Below are 26548 nucleotides of genomic sequence, written 5' to 3'. Positions count from 1 at the left end.
AATTATTAAGTTTTTAGTCAATATACGATTGTTCTCATTTCGCCAAATCGTTAGCTGAGTTTAAAACGTCGTAAATCGAAAGGTTAATGTTTGATAAAAAAAAATTCCAAGTTAAGAAATCTCTAAGAAAATATAGGAAACCGAATTGTTTTAAACCTTTTTACCACAAAATGAAATAAGGTTTATTATGGAAAAGATCATAAAATTCATGGAATATAATATTTATAACAGTGTTTCGCGATGTTTTAAAACTCAGGTCCCGAAATGATATTTACCCTGGCTTATTTAAATCCCATGTCATATATCGCTCCTATTAGTCTAAAATGATAATTTTGATTAATTTATTAATGCTACGATTAATGAGTTTTAGATGAGCGCTCAGTTATGAATTAGTTTTTTTTGTACCGATAACGGTTGAGAAAATTTAAAAATCTAAATATAAAAAATAAGTTAAGCAATTCCACATTTATCCCTAAAGGGTTGTTTTTACAGAAAATATATATTTACAGATGGAAATAAAATTGGTTTCAAAAAATATTATACGAATTGAAAATAAAAATCCTGTCGATAGTGTCAAATATCAGCGCACTAATAACAAATAAACAATAACGAGAATGTAGAAGCCACCAGATTTTCATTCTTCAAACGTCTTTCAATTCCTCCAGTTGGTTTTTCTTCTTGGAAAAGTTTTGGACGGACTAGAGATTTTATTTTACACAAACAGCTTCGCGATAAATCGTGCGTATATAAAGAAAAAATATTTGGCCACTGAGATATAATATTTATTTGAGCATTTGAGCTGTCAAGACCGCGCGCACGGCTTGATATACGCGAGTCCGCAATTTCTAAGGAGTCTCCCATATTTATATATATATATATATATATTTTCAACCGGACAGTGTGACAAAATGGTTCGCGCAAAAAGGCGGATATTTGTAGGTCACCGTTTCGGAGAGGAAGGTCAGCTGGTGGTGGCGACTCCCGTCTCCAATAAGGACGGCTCTCCTCCGTTGCGATTGAGTTCCAAAGACTTGGCGATCAAAGCGCCGGCCTGCTCGTATCGGAGCATGACTTGGTCTAAAACTCCCAAAACGAATTGACGCCTGGTTTCCTCTTCCAACTCCTCTCCGTCTATCTCTTCTTCGCCCTCCGCGTCGTCCTGAAACTCCTCTTCCGTTTCGTCTCCCGCGGCTCTCGCTTCCCGAACTTGTTGCTGGTGGTTTCTGACGGCGCCGTTGACGGCTGAATGAACTGTTTGGCCGAGTAGGGCGGCTTCGTCCGAGTTGACGAGCCTCTTGGTCATCTCTCGGACGTTGCTCTTCTTCTCTCGCTTCGAGTTGTCGTTATCGAGAACGCCGTTGACCGCGGCTTGGACGGCGGTCAGCGTGCACGCCATGACGTTGTTGTTTTGATAGCAAGAGTGACAGTAGCCGTGGACCAGAATGCCCGAGGCGATGGGGAAGGACTTGAAGCATTTCGTGCACTGTTCCAACTGCTCCCCTGAAGGAAGGAGACACAAATTTCAGATATAGTACACATTTCACATTTACCAGAAGTAAACACGTTTTATCTTCTACGAATGAAGTGCGAGTAATAATAATAATACACCGCTAGGCTAATACCCAAGGCATCACCTTAGGCTCAATAAGTCATCTAGCAACTTTTAATGCCTTTAAAACGTGAACTTTTGCAGGTTCGAGGTAGTTATTAATTTTCCCGTAAAACTATGGAAATGTACGACGTTTATTGCCATAAGTCTATACCAGTGGTTCCCAATTGTTTTTGCTATGGAACCCTAAATTATCCACCTATTTTTTTTAACTTATCTTAAGTTAAAAGACTTTTGACACAAACAAAAATGGCCGCGCTGCGAGTTCTCGGAACCCCATGTTTCCGCGGAACCCCATGTTTCCGCGGAACACCTTTTGGGAACCGCTGGTCTATACTATGACATAATGTTGTAAGTCGGAAAATTTTCCGGAAAATGATCGAGGCCTATTTTTCGGAAAAAAAAATAAAAAAGTTTTCATTCCATGATTAGTCTAATATATGGTTTGCAAATTTAAATAAAGCGGCATTTTCGCCTCATTTTTTCGAATCTAAAAGTAATACTAAACCCCTAGACTAGTCTAAACTGATTAACAATGTAACACTGTTAATGTTTTGTAGTATATTTACTTAGACATTTTATATCGATAAATAGGTAAAAACATTAAAAACCCTTAAAAAGTAATTTATGTTTCAATTTTTTATTTTTCCGATTTGCCGAATATTTTCCGCATTTCAGAAAATTTTCCAGAAAATTTTCAAATCTAGTTAATCTACTATGACACTTCCTATCATAAAATTCACGACGTTTTGAGCACTTCTTACCCGTTTTGCGTTTCCACCTAGCCTAACTTAACTTAATAATCAGATAGTCAAGGAACCACCCTAGGCCCAAGGTGGCGCCTCGCTAGATTACGTCACTCTGTGATGAGCTCTCAGTATAATATTTAACAAAGATAAATAAATGTGGAATAGATAGAACCAAAGTTGGCAAAAACATGTGGGAAAAACTGGTAAAAACCGGAAAAAATGGAAAAAAATGGGAAAAACTCTTTTCATGCTAAATATAATCATTGATATATCTATTAAGTGACTAATTTGGTCATTGCAAATGGGATAGATGAAAAAAGGCCAGAATAAGGGTGAATAGAATAGAAGAATATACTGCTTTTATTATTTATTTTTTATTGAATTTTGCCACTAGACGTGGAAAAAACCATGGAAGTACGATTTTCCACCGGAAAACAATAGGTGGGAAAAATCTAGTTTTTCCCACCCGGTTTTTTCCACCCTTGGCAAAATTGTGCCAACCCTGGATAGAACATATTTTAGTATAAATATTTTGTAAACACTCTTTTTGTTTCAGTGACGTATTTTGAAAAACAGCGGGAGGCTGCTTAGGTACACATTTGAAGCTCGGAATAACACTAAAGGCATGATGAATGCAACTCCCGTTGGATATGGTATATACCTCTGTATCTATTTATAGTCTTATATCGATTTGTTTTTGTCATTATCATTATCGGGGATGTCGGTGAGGGGGGGGGATCTCCATTATTGAGCGCAGAAACTTGCGAGACTAGTAAATTAACTTTCAAAGGCTTCCAACGTTTTAACTTGCAATTTCCTCAAACAGAAACAATTTCCTTAAACTGAAATTCTAAAGACCGGTCATCGGACTCTTATAGAAACAAGACCAAATATTCTATAGAATATATAGAAATTTAGGTATTTTTATATATAATCTACATAATGTATAGAAATGTGGGTAATTTTATATAGAATATATATAATATATAGAATTTTGTGTAATTTTATATATAACTTATATAATATATAGACATTTAGGTAGTTTTAAATAGAATCTATATAATATATAGAAATTTGGGTGATTTTCTATAGAATCTTTATAATACATAGAAATTTGGGTGATTTTCTATAGAATCTTTATAATATATAGAAATTTGCGTAATTTTCTATAAAATCTATATAGTACATAGAATTTATAGAAATTTGGGTAATTTTCTAATAGCCATTGAAAATAACCTAGATTATTTTAGGTGATTTTGGCAATGGTTAAATATAACTAAATAGGGTATAGAAAACTAAAAATATTATATACGCCTCTGTAAGAATGAATAGAAAGAAAATCTACAGAACGTATTTGTAAGGGATACTTTGACGAGGAGCTCTAGAATTGAAATTAAATAAAGGAATATTACCAATTAAAGAATAGTACAAAATTAAGATAGTAGTGATGGGCTATGGTGGCGCCTATGTTATAATAAAATCTTTTAATAAAAAATTAGATTATCACGACCTTGAAAATATTTATCTCCAAAATATCTTAAAATCTTATAAAAAATAATAACTAATATTAATAAGGTAATCTCAACCCCTAAATTGGCGCACACCTGGTTTATTTGACCTTTTCCGTTTTAAGGTCTAGTATAGGCTAGAGTGACACTCCCGTAGCAGCTATGGTCCCCGCCACCGCGGCCGCTCGCAGTAACCAGTAACGCGTTCGGGAATAACCACATGCAGACTAAAACGGCGTCCAGACTAAGAGATAGAAGATAATAATATTAGGCGGAGACCCACCCGAGGAAGTGGAAATACTGCCCAGCGGTCCAGGGAATAACTATACCCTAGCGATGGCGGAATTATAGAAGTCCAAGGGGTAAATATTACGCGTGACTACTTAAATTTATTTATTTATTCTGTTAAAAACAAATATTACACTTGTTCTGGTTTTGTTAATTTTTATGTATAGTAATTATTTGACCGAAAATTATAGCTTTTATTCGCGACCGAAACGAGTGTAGGTGGCGTAACGGCGATAGCTTATCCTAGGTAGCGCCTATGATCTAGCGTCTGCTACAATCAAATTAAAAAGTCATAAAAAATAAACCTATTAAAATATAAGCAAACGATGTAAAAATTATTTTAAAATGAAATTAATATTATTTATAAAGTCAAATTTACGAATAACGATGAGGATAGATAGTCTCATTTATTGTTATAAAAGTATTTTAATAAATATTAAATAAAAATAACCAAATTTGGCGCACTTATTTTTCCAAACTCGCGGTCATTCTAGATATAACTTATTTTTCCAAACTCGCGGTCATTCTAGATATAACTTTCAGAAAATAATTAACGTGCTACAGATATGGGACTGACTCATTTATTGTTATTTACGGATATCAAATAGTTCGTCGGGGCATGAAGTGGCCCACTTGTTATTTTTGCGATGAAGAAAGCGGGACGGAAATAGTTTATTTTTCAAACATTTATTTCTTACAGTATAAGAAATAAAGTCATCAATTGAAAATAGGGTGGTCATTATTTCGTTTATTTCTTAAATGTTGCAGTCTTACACTCTAAATTTGTTCCAATGTTTGAAAACATAATTCATAATAAATTTGGGGTAAATTGAACAAAATTTAGAGGTAGCTCAATGAGCTTGAAAATTCTCTAGGAAAAAACGGTGATTTTTTAATTTTTATCCATATTTTTTGATTACGGCTTCCCCATCTCAAAATCAACCACTCTGTTGTTGAATATTTCGTTAGCTTATCTGAATTCCAACTGCTTTGTTTACTATTTCTGAAAATGGCAAGTCTATTGGAACCATTTCCATGCATAAACAAAGTAGTTTGAAACCAGATAAATTTGTTATATATTACACACCTTGGAATATTTTAGTTTTAGATAACACGTAACTAGCTCGCGAAATATTAAAAATTAACGTTTGTTCGATTGCTAAAAAAAGGGAATTTCCAAACTGCTTTGTTTACGTATGGTAATAACTTGCCACGTTCGGTAATAGAACGTTTGGCAGTTGGAAACCAGATAATTGAAGGCATATTAAACCACACAGAGTGGTGGATTTTTAGATAGAGTAAGTATAATCCTTAACTAACTCGAGAAATATGTTTATTCTAAAAATAGGGAATTTTCCAGGTTATTGAGCTATCTCTAAAATTTGCTAAATTTATGCCAAATTTCTTATGTATTATATTTTCATACATTGGAACAAATTTAGAGGGTAAGACTGCAACAGTAAAGAAAAAAACAAAAAAGGACCACCCTAAATTTGAAATCTTTAATTCTGAGAGAAGACGCGTGGTATATTAAAGGTATAGGAGAAAAATCTCCATTAGGTTGTCGACGTTGCCCACTTTTCTCTCTTTTTATTCCGGTTGGTTTGTTTCTGGTCCCTGTCCACTTTGATTTCTAGCCGCTCTGCGCGAATCGCCAGGAAGAAATATAAAGTAGTAGATTCAGCCCGAACGCTAATGAAATCTATGTCGACACTACCCGAATCGATTCTGAGCGTCTCCCTTACAACGCGTCTTTTCGACCACGTTATAGCGAGTCACCGTCAGAAAAAGGCCTTATCCACGTAGTTTTTACATTCAAATTGACCCCTTTGGAGGTCAGGTGCTCCCGTATTCGAGGACAACGCGTTTTATTGACAGAAATTTAAAAAAAGTCTCATTGATTGAGCATTTTGTTACCTCGGTCGAATTTATACATATTATAGTTCATATCCAGCTCGAAACTCCTCTCTTATTAACGGTCTGGTTCAAAGCGGTAAGCGTTAAATATGAAGGATTTCTCTACGTCTCGATATAGTTTTAAAATAACGCTGTAAAATTACTAAAGAACTGTAATAACATTTCTAAAGAACCGTATATAATTTATAAAGAACGCAATATAATTTCTAAAGAGCGTTATAGAATTTCTAAAGAGTGTTATAGAATTTCCAATGAACTGTAATAGAATTTATAGAGAACGCAATAGAATTTCTAAAGAGCGTTATAGAATTTCTAAAGAGCGTTATAGAATTTCTAAAGAGCTTTATAGTATTTCTACAGAGCGTTATAGAATTTCTAAAGAACTGTAATATAATTTATAGAGAGCGTTATAGAATTTCTAAAGAACTGTAATAGAATTTATAGAGAGGGTTATGGAATTCCTAAAGAAATCTATAGAATTATTGAATTTGTCCGTGTTCTCGCGAGCGTCTGTCAACAGCGGCAAATATGCATCGATCTGGTAACGGTCTTTGAGTAAACTGTACAATTTCCCTGAGCCCGCCCGTACATTTGGTGTAAAACCGTGTATTCAGAATTAGTAAAATGCGCCATACTTATCTTAAATTTCGATACAAAATAAAAAATTGTCAATACAGCGTTGTATTTTGTTCCTTAAAAAGTACATTCCCTTTAATAATTTAGAAGAAAGTCTAAAGGGCCTCGCTGACTTTGAAAAAAGTCAAATAACGAAATTGAAATTTTTCCCGCTGATCTAATGCGTTCAGAGGATATCAAGTTAGATAACGCCTACACAACTAGTGTTAGGTCTCATTAAGTACAGCTTAGGCAAAAATGTAGGTAACGTTTTCTTCCAGCTAGGCTAAATGGTAAGGCTTTACTCAAATCAAACTGTATCAGTACCATTCCGGGTCTTCAACACTAACAAGAACCATTCCGTTTCCTTAACACTCGTATTTCGCTCTCACACGCTTTTCCAAATAAGGAGCACTATCCCAGAATCAATCGGGGAAAATACTTTGAATTGGCATTCATCTCGTGCAAGTTGCGTATTTCCAAAATGTCTGACCATTCTTAACAGTGTCGATTAAAATAAATTCTTTGAAATAATGGAACTTGACAATAGTAAAATCATTGTAGGATTTAGCACATATTATTGCTAGTTCAATAATGAACTTTTGGCATTTTCTATTGCGCTTATCGCTTCACCGTTAAAAACAAATGAATAACAAACGAAAACCATTGGGTTCAAGGCAGTACCTAATTTCACATTACTGGCTACTTCGTTGTTTTGGGGCCCGCTATTTTGGGCCTAAAACTCTGAGACAAAGCATTTTAGGTCCCATGTTCATATCACATTTTTGACTCATTAGGACCCAAAGAACACGCCCTAAAATTGACCACATATTATCCGTAACAGCCTGTATATAGAAAATTATTTCTATAGAAATAATTATAAAACACTCTAGGCGATATAAAAAGCCTCCTATCTCATATTTTCTTGTAAAATATTTCACAGAAAGTGTATTTTTGTAAAGGCAACATATGGCTCTGTTGTGACAACTTCACTCGTGAAATTGACCATTATTGACATTCACTTTCTTAAATAGCGGTATGAGTATATTTTTGAATACCGGCACATCTGGATTTATCACGCACGTAAAATAAAATGAAGTGAAGCGAGACAGACTTTGTGTCCTCCGTAGAATCCAAAAGCGTCCAAGGTCTCCTCCCCACAGTTTCTTTATATGTCGCGACATGGCTTTACCAAGAACATATTCGGGTCCCTAAGAACCAGGATCAAGGCAGTCCTAGTGCCCTATTTTATAACATTTTTCAGAATGACCACATCCTAAAATGGCGTCAGACTTAGGCCATAGTTTTCGATTGTTACAAAAGCATTATTCGGTTTTAACTACGGTTAACTTTAGTTAAACGCTTTTTACATTTTAAATTTTAATTCAGGTATAGAATTGTAAATATTTTTTTACTACATATAATACTTTTAAAAAAACATTATTAAAATGTTTCGGTTTAAACTACTGATAACTTTAGTTTAACGATTTTTAAATTTTATATTTTATAGAAAAGTAATTAAAAAATGTTTTCTATATGTAATACGTTTTCAAAACCATTATTAAAAAATGTTTCGGTTTAAACTACTGATAACTTTATTTTTACGATTTTTAAATTTTAAATTTTATAAAAATGTAATTAAAAAATGTTTTCTATATGCAATACGTTTTCAAAACCATTATTAAAAAATGTTTCGGTTTTAACTACTGATAACTATAGTTTAACGTTATTTTAAAAATATTGTAATACGTTTTAAACACCTTTTTTCAATATATTTAGTAACAAAAATATCCTAATTTTGCAACATACATGCGGATTATATGGCGTGGTCATTCTGAAAATGATAATTTCCGATAGTAGGCGTTTCTTTATTTTCTACGCCAAAGGACGATGGATTGGCCAAATTCTACTCATTTATTGGTTAATTTTTTAAACACACCATTGAATACAGTTATCACATTGATTGTATTAACATTCCATTTATATTATTGCCATATTTTGATAAATACTCTCTTCACGAAGGTCACCTTAGCTATTTACGGAAAAATTAGCTTCTTAGAAAATACGAAACTCGAGGAAATATGAACTAAATACAAACTGGGTGAACACTTGGAATAACACCATCTACGTTGAGTTTGGGTAACGGGGTGTTGCAATGAGACCTTAGGTTTTCCCTTTCCATAAGTGTAGGGTGCTGTTGGCTTTCGTAGCATGATGGGCTTCCCACTACCACCACTTCCCTACACTTTCAAACCCGGCCACTGGTTATTGGCTTTACAAGTCGCTAGTTGAATTAGGCCTATGATAGTGTCTTGGGTATTAGTATTAAATAAAAGAATTGTCTTGTACAACTTGTTTTAACTAAACCGAACTAGTGGAAAGCCACCATTAGTCCAAATATTACCGTTAGTAATTGGAAATAATGCGGTACTTCGGCACATATGCCTTCTAAACATGGAAGTTACAAAAAGTATCTTTCTTTCTGTACTTTGGTGTAAGGAAATCAAACTACGTCTTAGCGAACTATCATGATATCATTGTTACCGGTCCAGCCGATGGAGCTTAACATTTCGAGGAGAAACAAAGTGGTATAAGGTTATGGCGGCCGGAGCCAATTTTAGCGTTGAAAGTTCTTGTACACCTAACAACGTTCTCGGCCTTATATATGATTACGTGAAAGGGCGTCCTGACTTTTATGCAATGGATACAGATGCGAGCTTGATTAGCATTCGGACGGCACCCGAAGCAAGCATGCGTAACCGAAATAATAACAACCTCTGGTTCTCAGCGGAGAGCGCCTAGATTTCCCCTTACACGCACACTATCTCATATTTGCACGCAGACTTGCCGCGACCTTGCTTTCTTCCATTCTCCCATAAACTCCCAATTGCCCTCGCGGCGGTTTTTAAAAATCCCTCGCTCACGTGATAGGCTATTTCGACATTAGCGTTGTATTTAATAAAATGTTTAGAGCGCAGGGGACAATTACTGGCAATTTATTCGCTTATTTATCTTTGTGTCGTGGTTTTCTTTGAATATAAATACGGGGATAAATATAGGGATTGTCGGTTATCCGATAACCGTGGGCTTATCGATTAGTGGAATGCTACGTAACCGATAACGAGAATTAAGAGTATTTAAAAGTGTAGAGGGTATCGCCTTGGGTAAATCTTTTCTGATTATTACTTATACAAAGGAACCGATAATATTTGGTTATATATAAGGATTGTCGGTTAACCGATAACCGTGGGCTTATTGCCTCGATTGCGATTAGCGGAATGGCATGTAACCGACAACGAGAGTTAGAAGATTTAAAACTACTTGCCTTGGGTAGTGCTTTGCTGATTATTATTTATTCCAATTTACCTATAATATTAGGTTTCTTATCGGTTATTCGTGATTGCGTAATTGTCGAGAGGAAGATCGATTAAAAACCGCAACAATAGTGTAGAAACAATGAAATTGGGTTTTGTTAATTTAATTTAATTCATTTCCTTCTAATCGAAATATGTCAACCCGTCTTTAGTTTTATTGCATTTTAATCAGACGATTATAAACTTATCATTTTATCAAATATTTTGTATTTTTTGAATAATAATCAGCTAGATTAATACCCAAGGCACCGTTTTACGCCCAAGTGATCTATAGCGACGTTTAATGCCTTTAATCAGGTGGCCGGTTACAATGCGTTGGAGAGTGGTGGAAAGCCCTTCAAGCCACGCGAGTCAACAGATCCATATACTAACTATTACCGTTAACCTCAAGACGTTTTTATGGAAACGGGAAAACGATGCACTCGGGGGAAAACCTTTTTAACCAGTGGGAAGAGAACTTACAAACTCAACACAGCGTCACAAGCTATTTTTAGTTTATAAATATAATCGGAAACATATTGGCTTCGAATTTAATACCAAAATCTCGAAAATATGCAGCGCAACAAAGCTGAATTTTTACCGCGTTATGTTTTTAAATGTCCTCTTAAAGATATTAATTTTATGCATGAAAATGATCCATTTATCAATCAATAATTTTATTCTCTTTTTTTTAATTGAATTTTGTTTCGAATTACGAAAATTCGTAAAAGTCAAAATAGGATTTGGGTCGACGCGACGAAACTACAAATTTACCCAGAAAAGCGGCATAAGTTATGGTTTAGCCAAAATTTTGCTCAATCGAAACCTATCTTAACCCAGAGAAATGTGAAAATTACGCGAACTAGCGTATTTGGTCGATTTAAAGATAACGTATTTCACGAGTACAATTTTTTTAATTTGAAATGTATTTTCATTAATCAGATTCTTCGAAAGTACTAAATATTTCTAGTTAATATTGAGATGGACAATTCTCTCTAATAAATTGTATCTACTCTTGATATAATACACTGTATTATCAGACATTTAGGAGCGGATCGACTGAAAACCAACAAACGTAACTTATTTCTGATCATGGAATTGAGATTTTTAGACACGATTGTCGCTTCAAATAAAGTCAAGGTGGACAGAAATCGACTACAGCGACATAGCGATTCCCAGGTCCAGGTGAACTCAGTTTCCCCTCCATCCGTTCTCGGTGTACCCGCGAAATATTTCTCCCTTTCGGCCACTCGCTGAAAAGCGATTAAGTACGTAGATATGAATGATGAGGAGACGTAACGAAGGCCTCGAAGCGTCCCGAGGAGCCCGATCACGTAACGCCGGAAAAATGTGAAATTTACGACAGGAAATTCGCATTATTCGCCGAGCATAGAATCAAATTTCAATTTGCCGTAATTGGCTTCGATATTAGATCGATTTTTGGAGAATCGCTCTTCTCATCTTCTCCTCAATCAAAAAACGTTTTTATCCCAAGGCGGTCTCTTCTTATCCGACGAAAAATGAATTACTAGTGGCTTTTTTTTTCTTCAACATCTCCCAAAGATCCCCGTCGCGGGTCCGACTCTATCTAAGGTAATAATCCATAAAGGTATATAAAGAGAGCGACTTATTGTCTGTAGCTAATATCCGCGGCGTCCATCGTAGGAACAAACCAGCCTGAGGCTACTAATTGGCTTCGCTATCGCGCGAGGGGTGGCTACTTCGTTTCCCCGAAAAAAATAAATTAAAGGGGGTCGACACGAGGGGGGGGGGTAGGGTTCGGCCCTGGAGAATATACTCTTAGATGTCCCAACACGCGTGTATTAAAGTTTAGTTGGAAACTGTTCGTCGCGCGATTTAATCATTATGTTTAAAAGCGACCCGTCGCGGCGGTGAGCTGTACTACGATAAGTCCCTTTTTTTCGTTATTTCGGCAATGTATTTAAGATTAGTCTGTCCCCGCAGCGTGTGGTACCCCGGCCGGAATGATTGGCGAGTTTGGTGGCGGAGTCGCGCCTTGGGCGAGTCGTGACTTACCCTCGTGAGTCTTGAGATGAGCCCTCAAGTTGCAAGCCAGAGCGAACCTCTTGTGGCAGTAGCTGCAGACGTGCGGTTTGTCTCCTGTTCCAAGAGAGAGAGATGCCCAAAAAGAAACGAAAACCAAGATAAGAAAAAGAGAGGGATGATTACCGCGAACGGAAAGAGAAAAAATATTACACACACACAAACTCGCGCAACGTTTAACAGAGTTTAAAGCCGCGGGTTGGACTCGATGGATGCTATTTTTTACGCGAATTTACAGGGGCTTTCAAAATGTTTGGATCAGCTGCCTTTAAAGGGAATATAACCTTTATCGAAATTTATGGGGAAAAGTTTTCCATTCCTCCCATGCGTGTTTTTGGGGTAATTAATAAGAAGTTTATACCACCAATAACTTACTGAATGCGGATCAAGTCGATATTTAATAGATAGTTAGGGAAAACTACAAGAAGAAAAAATATTTCAAAATATAGCACGTTTATGACTTAACTATTTACGTAATCATTGAGATATAGTTAATTCACTACTTACGATGCTTTTGTTTAAAAATATAACGGGGAAATCAGTAGGGTTATGACCTTAAACCAAAATATACAAGTAGATTTCTAGTATAAAGTATAGGTCATTAGCAGCGTGCTATAGAGGTTTTATCTGGAAATCATCCTACTATTTCACCGTTGCGCCTCGTGTGGATTTTTGAGTAAGCTTAGTGCACCCTACCAAACACGTAGGGTTATACTCCCTTTAAAAGATTGTATTTCCTATTTTTTCTTTGAGGATTTTATTATGTATTCACTGAGAAAAATACGATGTTGGTGAAACATAGTAGACGGGTTAAGTCCGCGTTACGAAACGCGTAGTGTAAACTTAACTGAATTGCGTACAGACTGTTTTTATTACACTTTCTCCCTAGGCTTTTTCTAGAGAGGGCTTAATCTCTCTATCGGATTCTCAACCTACTGTATATTTTGGTCATTGCAGACGAAATTTTGTAATTACATGACTGTCATGTCTAGATTCGTTGTTGAACTATATTTAGCAGACGAGGGTTTCTAAAATCCTCATATAGTTTTGCTAATTAAAAGTTCAGCGCTACATTCGTAACAGTAACGCCATCTGTCCATCTGCCAGGAGTTTGATTTAAAATGTTTAATTTTGCCACGATAATTGAACACATAAAATTTTTGCTATTCATGACGAATTCCATATTTAAATCGTTAAGCACAGCTTTAAATTAAATTAAATTTGGAGTAAAATTGAATTATATTATACAATTAGAAAGTTTTGACGGTTTCTGATAAAGAGATACACTGACACATTGACACGTTCTTTGTAGTAAATTTAACATGTACGATATGTATAAAAATATACGATTTTACCATCTCAATAGTATAGAATGTTCTAATTAAAGAGAGTAGATTCGATATCCTTTTCCGTGTTTTTGTATTTTGTCACGCCGCGATAACTAACGCTAGATTTCTACAAAAAAAGTGGAAATTTGACCAATAAATCAATTGATGTACCGTATGTGTAAAGTATATTTGATGTAATTCGGTCAGATAATTTTGGTAATATCTAAATGAAATATTTATGTGTAGATCAGCACCACTAAAGTATTTTGATTTGTACAAAACAAATTACTTTCTATGAATTTAATAATAGGCAACTTAGCTTTTCTAAGATCAAAGTGTAGTACCTTTTCGCATCTTTAAAATAGATGGACTTCATGCAATTGTTTTTATATAAATATTAATCCTTTTCATCTTTTGTATAATATATTTTTGAATCTACAAATAGATGTCTTCTGGCTATTTTTTATTTTAATAATAAACCCTTTTTGGTTTTTTTTTGGCTAAAATCAAAGTGTAGAAGCTTTTGTATCTAAAAATAGACGACTTCGTGCTATTTTTTTATTTAAACAATAAACCATTTTGTCTTTTGGCTAAGATCAAACCGGAGTACATCTTTTCGAACAGTTAAAGCTTAGTTTGTTAAAACGTAGTGAATCACCCTGTAAGTTTACGACTAGGTAAAATGGCCACTTAAAATAACAAAAAGGCAAAAACGGGGGCTTTACGACCCACCCTCCTTAGAGCTCATGCATACTTTACTTATGGTCGCGGACAGTAAGTTCTTCTGACGGAGGCAAGTAAATTACCTGACTCTGGCTTCTGACTAAATGCCTTTTCGTGTCTAACTATTACGGAGAAAACTATATACATTTTCTTCCATCGGACGGGGGGGGGGGCTTTTTTTTTAAATCTCTCCGTTCTATAATAAACCGCGATCCACTGTTGTGAATGCAACGTTTAACGACTCACGGTTTAAAACCACCGATAAGTTATATACGATAGCAGAAGAAAAAATAACAAGTTTTTATTTTAAGTTGTAAGAGAACTCGTTAACTCTACGGACGCTACTGTGTATAGCCACGAGATTCTGAGGATCTTAGATAACCTAAAAAATTGCTAGGTGCCGTTGTAAAAGAAAATCAAGGGGTAGGGGGAACATTCGGTTCCAATAAAATGATGATTTTTTGTCCATTCTTACCTACCCTATCTTTATTCCAAATTCGGCGTCAACATTTTATTTTGGCAATTTCGATGGACTTTGTTCTCACGATAAAGTTCAGCCTTTTTCTTCTATATGTCTCCTCAATGTTTACGATTTCATATCACGCCGGAGAATTTTTATTATTTCTTTATTGCTTCGCATCTCGCCATTTCGAGGCGTCGACGAAGTTTTATTTATCAATTTAAGGGCGACGCCTCGCCTCGGAATTTTCTCTCGTCCAGAATTAGAAAACATTGAGAATTATATCGCCCCGATATCTAAATCCATTTTTATTCGTGACTAGTATTTAGTACGCAATTGATGGGGGCATTCAAATCGCGAAAGAAAGATTATACCAAAAGTAAATAGAATTAAAAAAACGTAATCTATGTAGCTTTCGCGGTGGTTGACGTGATTCAAAGAGTCAATGGAATTGCCCAAATAATTATGCAACTTTTGAGGTAAATATTGGGGGCCTTTTTTGCAATGTGAAATAAATGAATTAATGAGCTTTGATTTTTATTAATTGAAATCTGATATATTTTAGCAATATAAAGAAATATCCGCAGAAACAATTGTAATTTTTAAAACCCTTAACACACTTAATTTTCTATCTTTAACGTTTCGACAGTAATTTTAACTAGTGCAAATGACTAAAATTTTTGTTTTATTAAAAGCAATAAATACTACACGATATTAAATTCGTTTTAATAAAATCTTTTTAACGTGTTAATAAAATAAAAAATTTTAGTTATGCAGTATCGTATAGGGTTGACCAAATCTGGGTTTAAAAAGTGTTTTTTGTTGTTTAAAACATAATTCCAAGTTTTAAACTGCTTTTAAAAAATAAGAAAAACATGTTATAAACTATTCTTCATATTAACTTATCATTAGATACACTAGGAAACTAGATTAGATAACATTTAAAAAAATATTTTTACTTTGAGTAAACTTGCTAGGATTAAGATAAAGTTTAAAACTTGTGTAAATTAAATATTTATAATTAATGAAAAATTATTGAATCATTTAAGTACAGTATGTACATATGTGCATTCCTATATTCAAAATACATAACATTCTTTATATGACCTCGAAAAAATAAATCAATTACTTTGTCTAGTCTGTATTATTAACCGAATTAGGGATTATCGCCCACGTGTTGAGAAAAAGGATTCACAGCTTATCAAAATGATGTTAAATTTGATACTTTTCACCATCCAAAGGCTTTTATTTTAAACTACTGATAATGTCTATAATTTTAAATGTCCACTGAAAAAGACCACTGAAATGGATCAAATGTAATATCGTGCTATTAATGCAAACCAGGAACAATTATTTCCTTTTTTTCCTTCATATTCTAAAATATATTCTTTTGAAAAGTATATAAAATCTACCTAAAAAACTATGTTTAAAACAGTAAGCTTAAATGATTAAAAAAATTGTGTTTTTAAGTGGTTGTTTAATATATGTTTTTCACATTTTTTTTGGTATATTCCCAATGGATCGAATCAAAAAATATAATTCTAATTTTGCAATCCCATTGGGTCGAATCCCATTTATTTGAAAAAGTTTATAGGTTAGGTTAGGTTTCATGCTTTCACTTGTGAGCAAACAAAATGTCGGTCGAATGGGATTCGGTTGAATGAGAATCGACCCAATGGGACGAAAGCATTCTCTTTATTAATGTCTCAAAAAGAAGTAAGCCTTATTTTTACCGCAGAAACGTTTTGATAAAATCTTTGTTAAAAGGTATGGGGGAATGAAAAATAGCTAGCCCTTAAATTGTTCGTTCAAGCCCAAGACTTTATCTTTTTATTTACTTTTGGTTTTAGTTTGTAAAGTGAAATTGTGATTTTCTTACCCGTGTGTAAGAAGAGGTGATTTTTCAGGTTAGTTTGTTTGCTGAATCCTCTGCTACAAATGTGGCATTTGAAAGGCCAGGAACCGTTGTGAACATACATGTGACTTTTGAGATCCCCTGGAGTCGGGAAGGATTTGGAACACAGACTGCATTTATGCGGTTTCTCCTGGAAATACCATAATCGGATTAAATTCACTTTCAAAAAGGGTGTCTCTTTTAATTTTTTTGTTAATTAAAATTTTATTGCGTTAACAAAGTGGTTATTTCATTCTTAAATCATTACAATATAGAATGTTCTAAAGTTTTCTATATCCTATAGAGTTCTGTAAAATTAAATCTGTAGAAAACACCTAAGCATTTCAATGAATAAAGAAAAATGAACCAAATTTCTATAGATTATACCGAATATTTTGGTTCTACAAAATATCTATATATAATATTTTTGTAATGGAATTTGCATTTATCGAGAAACTTTTCCTTATAGTGCTTAAATTTGTTTTGACGTTTGATTCGATTTAAATTTCGATAAAGAAGTTTTTAAAGTATACTCTTTCACTAATCAACGAAAAATCACCTACTCTATTTTCAGCGCTAGAAGAATCGATGCTAATATTTTTCGTTCAATTTATTAAATTTTCCAGAGGGTATTCTATACCAATCCTCGAAAAATTCATCACTCTAGTTTTGTATACCAAGTTCATTTTTCGGCAAATTGCTCGTTCATAGGAGTGTACGAAGACAGAAAACAAACTTTTAAATTAAATTTCGTTCCCCTCCTTGTTTGACGAGCTAAATAGTTGATTTTTCCCCCGTAATAGATTTATCGCTACAGGCGGTGGAAATTTCTATTCGTTATTTTTCGTCTCACTCTCTTCAACACACTTTAAAATCATTATATCATAAGTAACATAGCTACTTTAAGTACAGTATTGACAATAGTAAAATCCAATTTACGTAACGAAGAACTTGAAACTGATTCAGTTTTCATTTAGTTCCTATTCTTCACATGCAAAAGATTTACTGGAAGCTATTCACAAGACAGACTGCATTACGGGCTTCGACGCCGTTTTGAGTCCGCTTGCTAACGCGTCACACGTAGCCTTTGACAGCGCCTCGTTTGGGGAAGATTTTCTTCTTGTGATGACGTCACTCCGTTACTAGCTCCCAGGAAAAAAATTCCCCAAGGTGACAACGTATGGAACTATATTATAAACTTATGGTTCTACCAATAGTCCTTTAAATAAAAGATCATTCATAGCCGATTATAGAGTTTGTGCTGCTGCGACTGGACATATAACTGGTTTGTCTATGGTTTCTCTTTATACTGCCAAAGCGGAGAGCTTTCTATGCATAGATCTGGCAGAATTTTTCAACAGGGGGGCAAGTCAGTCAGAGAGGGGTTTATTTAATCGCATATTGCTTTGTTTATTTTTGTACGTTTCAGATCTACTGAGCAAAAATCCAAAGTAGTAATAAAGGCAACTTTCACAAATATCAAATATATTTTTGGAAAAATCTGTAAAGATAATGTTAAATCAAAAATGAGCACTTTTAGTTTAAATAATTATTAGCGATTAAAACTACATAATTATATGCAAAAAAACAACAGAATCTGAATTAAATATAATTAATTTTGATATTACAAAATATGACGTATTTATAAAATAAATTTATAAAAATTAATTAATTATTATAATAATACTAATAATAATAATAATAATCAACTAGGCTAAAACCCAAGGCACCACCTTAGGCCTAAGTCATCAAGCGACTTTTGACGCCATCAATTCAGGTGGCCGGGTTACAATGCGTAGGAGGGTGGTGGCAAGCCCTTAAGAACTAGGTTTCCTACTTCTTTCAAAAGATGACGCTCTACACCTAAAATCAAGATGGAGTCTGAAATGGGCTAGGCGTGCGTATAACAGCTTAACACCAGCACCGGAGATATAAGCTGCAGTTCTTCCTTGCGTAAATTAGTTCTTGACTACAGACGTCAAAATCATCGAAATATTTTCACCCCCCTTACAAAATATTTCTATAGGTTTTCTATGAAATCTTATAGAAACGTATAGAGGGCCTATAGATTTATATGTCCTATATAGTGCTCTATAAATATTTCTATAGAAAATTAACTAATGTTTTCTATAGAAATTATATGAATTAATTTCTATGGTGTTTTCTACAATTATTATATCAAAATATATCAGTTATTTCTATAGAAATTATATTGATTGATTTCTATGGTGTTTTCTACAATAGTTATATCAAAATATATCAGTTATTACTATAGAAATTATATGGATTAATTTCTATGGTGTTTTCTACATTTATTATATCAAATTATACCAGTTATTTCTATAGAAATTATATGGATTGATTTCTATGATGTTTTCTGCAATAGTTATATCAAAATATACCAGTTATTTCTATAGAAATTGTTGGTTATTGGAATTCTCGAGATTCATTTGCCAAATGAAAGTATAAATTGGCACCAAAGTGAAAGCTCAAAATTATTATGGTGAATTTGAAAAACACCCCAAATATGTTGTTTGAGTTCACCCAAAGGGTTTATATTTGCAAAATGGATTTCAACGAGTTAGTGGACACTCTAAATTGCGAATGATCAAAGTGGTTCACTTTGGTGTACTATAGTTATTTCAGTGTGAAAAACACCCCAATATGGGTTTGAACTCACCCGAAGGGCTAAGATTTGCCAAATAGAAGTATAAATTGGCAACAGGGAGTGAACACTCTCAAAATTTTTATGGTTAATTTAAGTGACTAACTTTGATGTACTACAGATATTTAAATTTGAAAAATATCCTAGGTTTTCTACAAAAATATCCTAGGTTTTCTATAAAAATATCCTAGGTTTTCTAAAAAATTATCCTAGTTTTTTTTATAAAAATATCCTAGGTTTTCTATAAAAATATCTTAGGTTTTCTATAAAAAATATCCTAGGTTTTCTATAAAAATATCCTAGGCTTTCTATAAAACAATCCCTGTACTTTCTATTAAAAAACTAGTATTTCCGCTCACTTTCTATAAAAATCACCGGTTTTTTTCAGTATAGTAATTATTCTAGCTTTATAGAAAAATGACCCAAATTTCTATAGAAATTATATAAACTTTTCCGAATGTAATTCTATAGAATTTCGATGAAATCGTTTGGTAAGAGCCGCTAGTAACTTCGTGTATGTAAAATTGTAAACGCCTTCGCTCGTTTGTTTATCACTAGAAGCCAAGACTTAGGGGAAATTTAAAAGCTTTCAAAATGAAATTTAACGCTTTGGTAAAACAATGAATTATTTCATCGGAACCCAAAATTGATTATTTAAATTTGAGATCTAAGCGCCTTTGGTCCTCAGTCGTTTATTATCGAATTAGTTGAATTTGAATTTAACTGAGCGATAACCACAAAGACTACTCAATTTACAAAATATTTATTGGCTAATCCTTTTACAAATTTGTCTGTGGATCAGGTAATTTGACATCTCTGAGAATTCAAATAAAAATAACAATATAGAAATAACTAGTATATTTTGATATACCTATTGTAGAAAACATCATAGAAATCAATCCATATAATTTATATAGAAATAACGGGTATAATTTGATATAATAAATGTAGAAAACACCATAGAAATCAATCGATATAATTTCTATAGAAATAACTGGTATATTTTCATATAATAATTATAGAAAACACCATAGAAATTAATTCATATAATTTCTATAGAAAAAATTAGTTAATTTTCTATAGAAATATTTATAGAGCAGTCTATACGTTTCTATAAGATTTCATAGAAAACCTATAGAAATATTTTGTAAGGGCGTGGCCTTTTTGTTTGAATGTAGCTACTACGTCACAACTTTAACCTTGGCAATATTACGAGCACGCGCTTAGGGCGTGAGAAACCTAAGATTTTCACGTGCGCGTGCAAACCGCGCGTGTCCAAACTATTATAATAAAGCTATGACCAGTGGCGTAGCTAGCGTGGATGACACCCGGTGATCATGGTGTGCTACTTACTATTCAAAACGTGGAAAAAAGGTTTTTCAAATTTCTTTAGTGTTAGTGTTTGTAAGTTTTTTTCACGGTCGGGTGTCACCCCCAAAACGGCCCCAAACGGATGGCACCCCTCCTAGCTACGCCACTGGCTTAGACACCGTGACTTAAGAGCAAAATAAAAACAAGTTTATAAAATTAACTATTGAAAGATAAATGGACTTTATTTTAGTTTTTACCTCTCCGAGGGGACTTTGTACCCTAGGAGGGGTTATACAACCACCGTGTCTGTCAGTCTGTCTGTGGTCTGTCTGTGGGTCTGTCTGTCAGGCCTGCGAACGCGTTCGCATTTTCGGGGCAAAGGGTAATCACTGCGTACGCAGTTTCTTAGAATCAGGGAAAAGGTTTTTCCAAAAGCGCCCTCTTTTTGTCATTGGGTGTAGCATAATTTTTTAATCGGCCGGGATTCGAACCCGAGCCCTCTTGAACGACAGGTGAGCGTTTTACCGCAGAACCACGGATACAGTTACGCTTCACTGAAAATTAAAAACTCTTCCGAGGAGAGGTATATTTTGGCTTGCCAACTTGTTAAAATAGGTAATAATTTCATTTTTTTTAAGAACGCAATAACAGTTAACACACTGAATTATTTTATAAAAGGTATTTAAATATTCCTTTTAAGTCACACTTGAGTCATCGTTTTCGACATTTATACCACCGATTTTATTCTATTTTTATTACGGTTTCAACACTTCTAAATACATATTAATTTATATTTTTTAATTTCCGAATTTTTCGGTCAGAGAAATGAATTAATTAAAAGAGGGTGTTTCAAAAAGTGCCTCTACTTAGAGGATCTATTTGATCCTAGCAGTAGTCAATATTCTGATGGCGTTCTTATACCATCTGGTTGATATTCGTTTTACCACGATAACGAAAACAATATTAACATAAGTAACACAATAAGAATAATTATGACACTTGCTATTGTTTTAATGCTGATTTTCGGACCAAACCTTTATTCGACACTGATATATTCTCGCCAAGTTTCGACTTGTACTTGAACACGAACTGAGAAGCGTGTTATCGTCCTAGGCATATTTAAACACTAGGGGCTCTGTGCTGAGAACTAAACCTAGATTGTGCAAGAGCTCTGAATATTAGTTCCAGTGGCGTAGACAAGGGGGAAGGGGTTCCGGGTCCAGACCCCCCTTGGGCTTATCTTTCACTGTACTAAATTTCCACCCCTTTCTCGACCCCCTCTTAACATTCACATAGTTCGACCCCCTTGACGAATTTCTAGCTACACCACTGATCATTTCGGTGGTAGTTTTTCTTAATTGACATACTCATTCCATTACGTTACTGATGATATTATGCATTACAAAAATGTATCCAAGTGAACCGAGAAAATATGACCCAGAAGAATTGGCCACCTACAAAGGGTTAAAGTGACACAATTAATGACTGCGGGGCTCGGCTGCTATCCCGGTATTCACGAGGCTAACAGGGTACCAGTCAATATATTCTCGGCTCAGCTGAATAAATACTTGGCATCACTAATTAAGGGTAACGTTTCCGCGATATAATACGAAGCTCGTGCATTGGCGACCACGTTGACCCCTGCTGGGGGAAGAAAGCCGGTTTTCTTGGCCACTTTTCGTTTCGTTGATTCGATCTTTGACTCATTTCACACCCCCCCTTTCTCGTCATCTCTTTGGCGTACGCATTAGAATGGTCGATTTATTATTCGGGCGTGACGGCGGGCGATGACGTAAGGACAATGTAGCTGCCACTTTTCCTAATTAACGTTTTACCCCGAAATTCGGTCCCCCTAATTCTCATTCAAACCACCCTGAAAGGATAGCTATAGAGTTATCTTTCTCAGTTATAATCCTGCGAGATCCCGAGAAACGGCAAGGTGCCCACAAGGGTGATTGAAACCAACGTGGGCAATATTTAGAGTCCATCCTTCTTCGACGAAAGGACTTTTGTCATATTTCAGACTGAACCCAAGTTCAATACCCTAGAAGATCAATAGTATATTTATACCAGACCTCTCAGAACGTTTCTATAGAAATTTTATGAACTTTTATCGGAATTCAATAAAACAATTACTCCAACTTCTATAGACAAATTTTTCTAATTTCTTTAGAAACATTACTTCAATTTCTATAAAAAGTTACTAAAATTTCCATAAAAAGGTTCTCAATCTTCAATAAATTTTTTAAAAAACTAGAAATTTTAAATTTTTCTATATCCATTAATAAAAACCTAGACAATTTGTTTTATTTTCTACAGTGATTGAAACACCTAGAAATTTGGTTAATTTTCTATAGTGATTGAAAAATATAGATATTTGGCTTATTTTCTATAGTGATTGAAAAACCTAGAAATTTGGTTTATTTTCTATAGTGATTGAGAAACCTAGAAATTTGGTTTATTTTCTATAGCGATTGAGAAACCTTGAAATTTGGTTTATTTTCTATAATGATTGAAAAACCTAGAAATTTGGTTTATTTTCTATAGTGATTGAAAAATATAGATATTTAGCTTATTTTCTATAGTGATTGAAAAATATAGATATTTAGCTTATTTTCTATAGTGATTGAAAAACCTAGAATTTTTTTTATTTTCCATAGTGATTGACAAACTTAGAATTTGGCTTAATTTCTATAGTCATTGAAAAAATACAGAGTTATTTCTATAGTAATATCCATCGGGCAGTTTCTTTAGATTTCTGTAACATTTTATAGAAAGTCTATAGAAACTTTATTCCAAAGGAGAAGTCAAACAATGTAAACGATATGGGTGGATACAAGATACACTAATTGAATTTAAAATATGAAAGTTTAATTATTTAGCTCATCTAGTTACGTTTCGTTTTTTTATAATAATATTTCAATATGAGATAAGTTTTAATTAATCTCCACTTCTAAGGGGAAATTTAGACCCACCAAACTTTTTTTATACGTTTCTATGAAGATTACACGTGAGTAGAAAAAAGAGTAGTTCAAAAGCTCCAACCTCTTTCGAGACGAAGATTTAAAGCTTTTTTAACTGTTTCATCTTTTCTCTTTGAGGGTACCCGCGCGCGTTGCTTAAAAGTTAGAAAATTCGAAAAAGAGCTTCCTTTATGCTTCGATGGTCTGTGGTAGGGAGAGGTTTCAACGGGAATGGCTATACGTAGCTCTTACCAATTCTCCAAAATAAGTTAATGTTAAAAGGTACGAATTGTTTTCAGATTTTTGAATTTTTCGTTACTCCGCAAGCATATACGATCTGTTTTAGGAAAGAAGTATTTATGTTGTTTATGAAAATGAAACATGTATCTTCGTATGATACAATTTCCCCTTTAAACCGATAATGTGAACACGGCTCTAAATTTATTAATAACGTCCTCCATGTTAACCAATTCTCCAAAATAAGTAAGTGTTAAAAGGTACGATTTTTTTTCAGATTTTTAGTTACACCAGAAGCATATACCACCTGTTTTAGGAAAGGAGTATTTTTGTTGTTTATGAAAATGAAACATGTATCTTCGTATGATACAATTTCCCCTTTAAACCGATAACGTGAACACGGCTCAAAATTTATTAATAATGACCTCCATATTAACCAATTCTCCAAAATAAGTGAGTGTTAAAAGGTAAGATTTGTTTTCAGATTTTTAGTTATACCGGAAGCATATAATATATGTTTTAGGAAAGAAGTATTTATGTTGTTTATGAAAATGAAACATGTATCTTCGTATGTTAAAATTTCCCCTCTAAAACGAATAACGTCCTCCATATTAACCAATTCTCCAAAATAAGTGAGAGTGTTAAAAGGTAAGATTTTTTCAGATTTTTCGTTATACCGGAAGCATAAACCATCTGTTTTAGGAAAGGAGTATTTATGTTGTTTATGAAAATGAAACATGTATCTTCGTATGTTACAATTTCCCCTCTAAACCGATAATGTGAACCCGGCTCTAAATTTATTAATAACGTCCTCCATGTTAACCAATTCTCCAATATAAGTGAGAGTGTTAAAAGGTAAGATTTTTTTCAAATTTTTAGTTACACCGGAAGCATATAATATATGTTTTAGGAAAGAAGTATTTATGTTGTTTACACTGTTAAAAATAAAGGTCTTATTTTAGACCTCTAAAGTGCCTAAAACATTTTCCAATATTTAAGACCATTCAGGGTTTTATCATAGAACATATTTAAACCTTCTGCCCCCCAAATTCAGTCCTTTTGTGGAGTGTTTAAGTACTTATTTTACACTCTTTTATCCGTTTCACTTCATAAGCAGTGAGAAGTTAATCCTTTTTCACTTTATTTTCAGTCCTTTATAGGCCCTTATTTAATACCTTATTACTATTTTATTCAATACGACTCAAAAGATTAACCATTAACATGGCCAGATTAAGCTGGTTTTCGCTAGAGGGAAATAGTCGTTGAACGAAGGGAGTTGATCACGTAAAGTATCATTTAATACTTTCAGTTTTTGATATACACCTAGCAAAAATTCTTTAGTGCCGATATTTGGGTACTAATAGTTTGAAGCCATAATCAATATCCCCTATATTTCAATCTGTTATAAAATTTTAAAAGACTTAACCTTAGTTAAATATTCCTGGTGATTGGAATTTCTTCGCATTATATGCTATTTTAAAGAAAATATTAAAAAAGAAATAACGCAGTATTCAAATACTAGTCTCGAAATTGGTCCATATCATTTTTTTCTTCGTTTAAGGGAATTAAATGGGTATTCAAAAGGACTAAATGTTAGAACATGACATTTTTATACCTTTACCACCAGGACTGGAAAAGGTTTATTCTTAGTGCTAGTTCCTTTTCAATACTCCAAAAGGTATTGTATTAAACATGAAAGAGTAAAATGGGTCTAAAATAATTGATTAGACCGTTTTCAGTAACCAAATGGTTTGAAATAAATTAAAAGTCCAATTTTGGTCGTTTTATAAACTTTTATTTTTAACAGTGTATGAAAATGAAACATGTATCTTCGTATGATACAATTTCCCGTCTAAACCGATAATGAACACGGCTCAAAATTTATTAATAACGAGGTAAATTGGCAATTGTATATTATTGTGGATGTAATAATTTTAGTAAGTGACTATATGAAAATGTGTTTTTACCTTGCTGTGCGTCATTCTGTGGTAGTACAGGTTGGAACTGGCCGTGAAACGTTTTCCGCAAACGTGGCATTGGTGCGGCTTTTCTCCGGAATGTATTCTTCGGTGAGTGTTCAGGGAACTCGACGTGCTGAATCCTTTCCCGCAGACATCACACACGTGAGGCTTTTCGCCTACATTCACGTTGGAAAAAAAATTCAAATTAAGACCTTTTCACACGAGCCAACTTTTCAAATCAAAATGCTGAGTCAGCAAAAAAGGATCAGTGATCCATTTTTTTCTCGCGTACTTTTTTGGTGGATCAACTCATCGAACTTTTATTCACACGAACCAACTATTTGACTCAACTCAAGTTGACTCATCGAGTTGTATCAAAAAGTTGGCTCGTGTGAAAAGGCCTTTAGTCAAAAGTTTTAGATCTTTGCCAAAACTCGAAACCACAGAAAGCGTTTTTTTACATAAATTTTCAATTAAAAATTCAGGAACTGTAATAGGAATTTTCAATTAGTTCTTCCTACCGATTGTCAGATTACAGTTGCGTTATCGGAACCGAGTTAATAACTCTGATATTACGAATCATAAAACGGATATCAAATCATCAGCATTTACGCCCAGATTTTATCAGATCACGTGATAAGGGTCAAAATGCAAACCAGATAGTTTAAACCCGAAACTAAACTTAATTCAACGAGGGTTGACACTTATCGGTTTTACATATCCCTCGATTAAATTCTTTTCGAAATTTTAATTTCTGTTAATTTTGAATAGCTTATTATTATTCTGCCCAAAAATTAATTTAAAATGCCCAAAGAAAAGTAATGAATTTAAAAACTTATTAAACTGCCCAAAAATAGTTAAGGTTACCTAAAAAAAGAAATTAAATCGACAAATTAAAAAAAA

At 33.8% G+C, this 26548-nt stretch overlaps 1 protein-coding gene across 1 annotated transcript in view; it reads right to left on the bottom strand.

Moving 5' to 3' along the window:
- Positions 1–413: 413 nt before the first annotated feature.
- LOC149933392 (uncharacterized) overlaps positions 414–26548 on the bottom strand; it is a 91132-nt gene continuing 64997 nt past the window's right edge. The window contains exons 6-9 of the mRNA XM_090157287.1: positions 25652–25821; positions 16494–16659; positions 12077–12160; positions 414–1500 (exon numbers count right to left, since the gene is read on the bottom strand). Of these exons, the coding sequence (XP_090013413.1) occupies positions 962–1500; positions 12077–12160; positions 16494–16659; positions 25652–25821 (959 nt within the window). The 3' untranslated portion in view covers positions 414–961. The remainder of the gene's footprint in view (positions 1501–12076; positions 12161–16493; positions 16660–25651; positions 25822–26548) is intronic.

This window comes from Leiobunum rupestre, chromosome 8 (assembly GCF_980474605.1).
Source record: "Leiobunum rupestre chromosome 8, qqLeiRupe1.1.hap1, whole genome shotgun sequence".
In the NCBI taxonomy this organism is placed as follows: Eukaryota; Metazoa; Arthropoda; class Arachnida; order Opiliones; family Sclerosomatidae; genus Leiobunum; species Leiobunum rupestre.
Note: the sequence above shows the minus strand (reverse complement) of the source record. Positions and strands in the feature narration are given on the sequence as shown.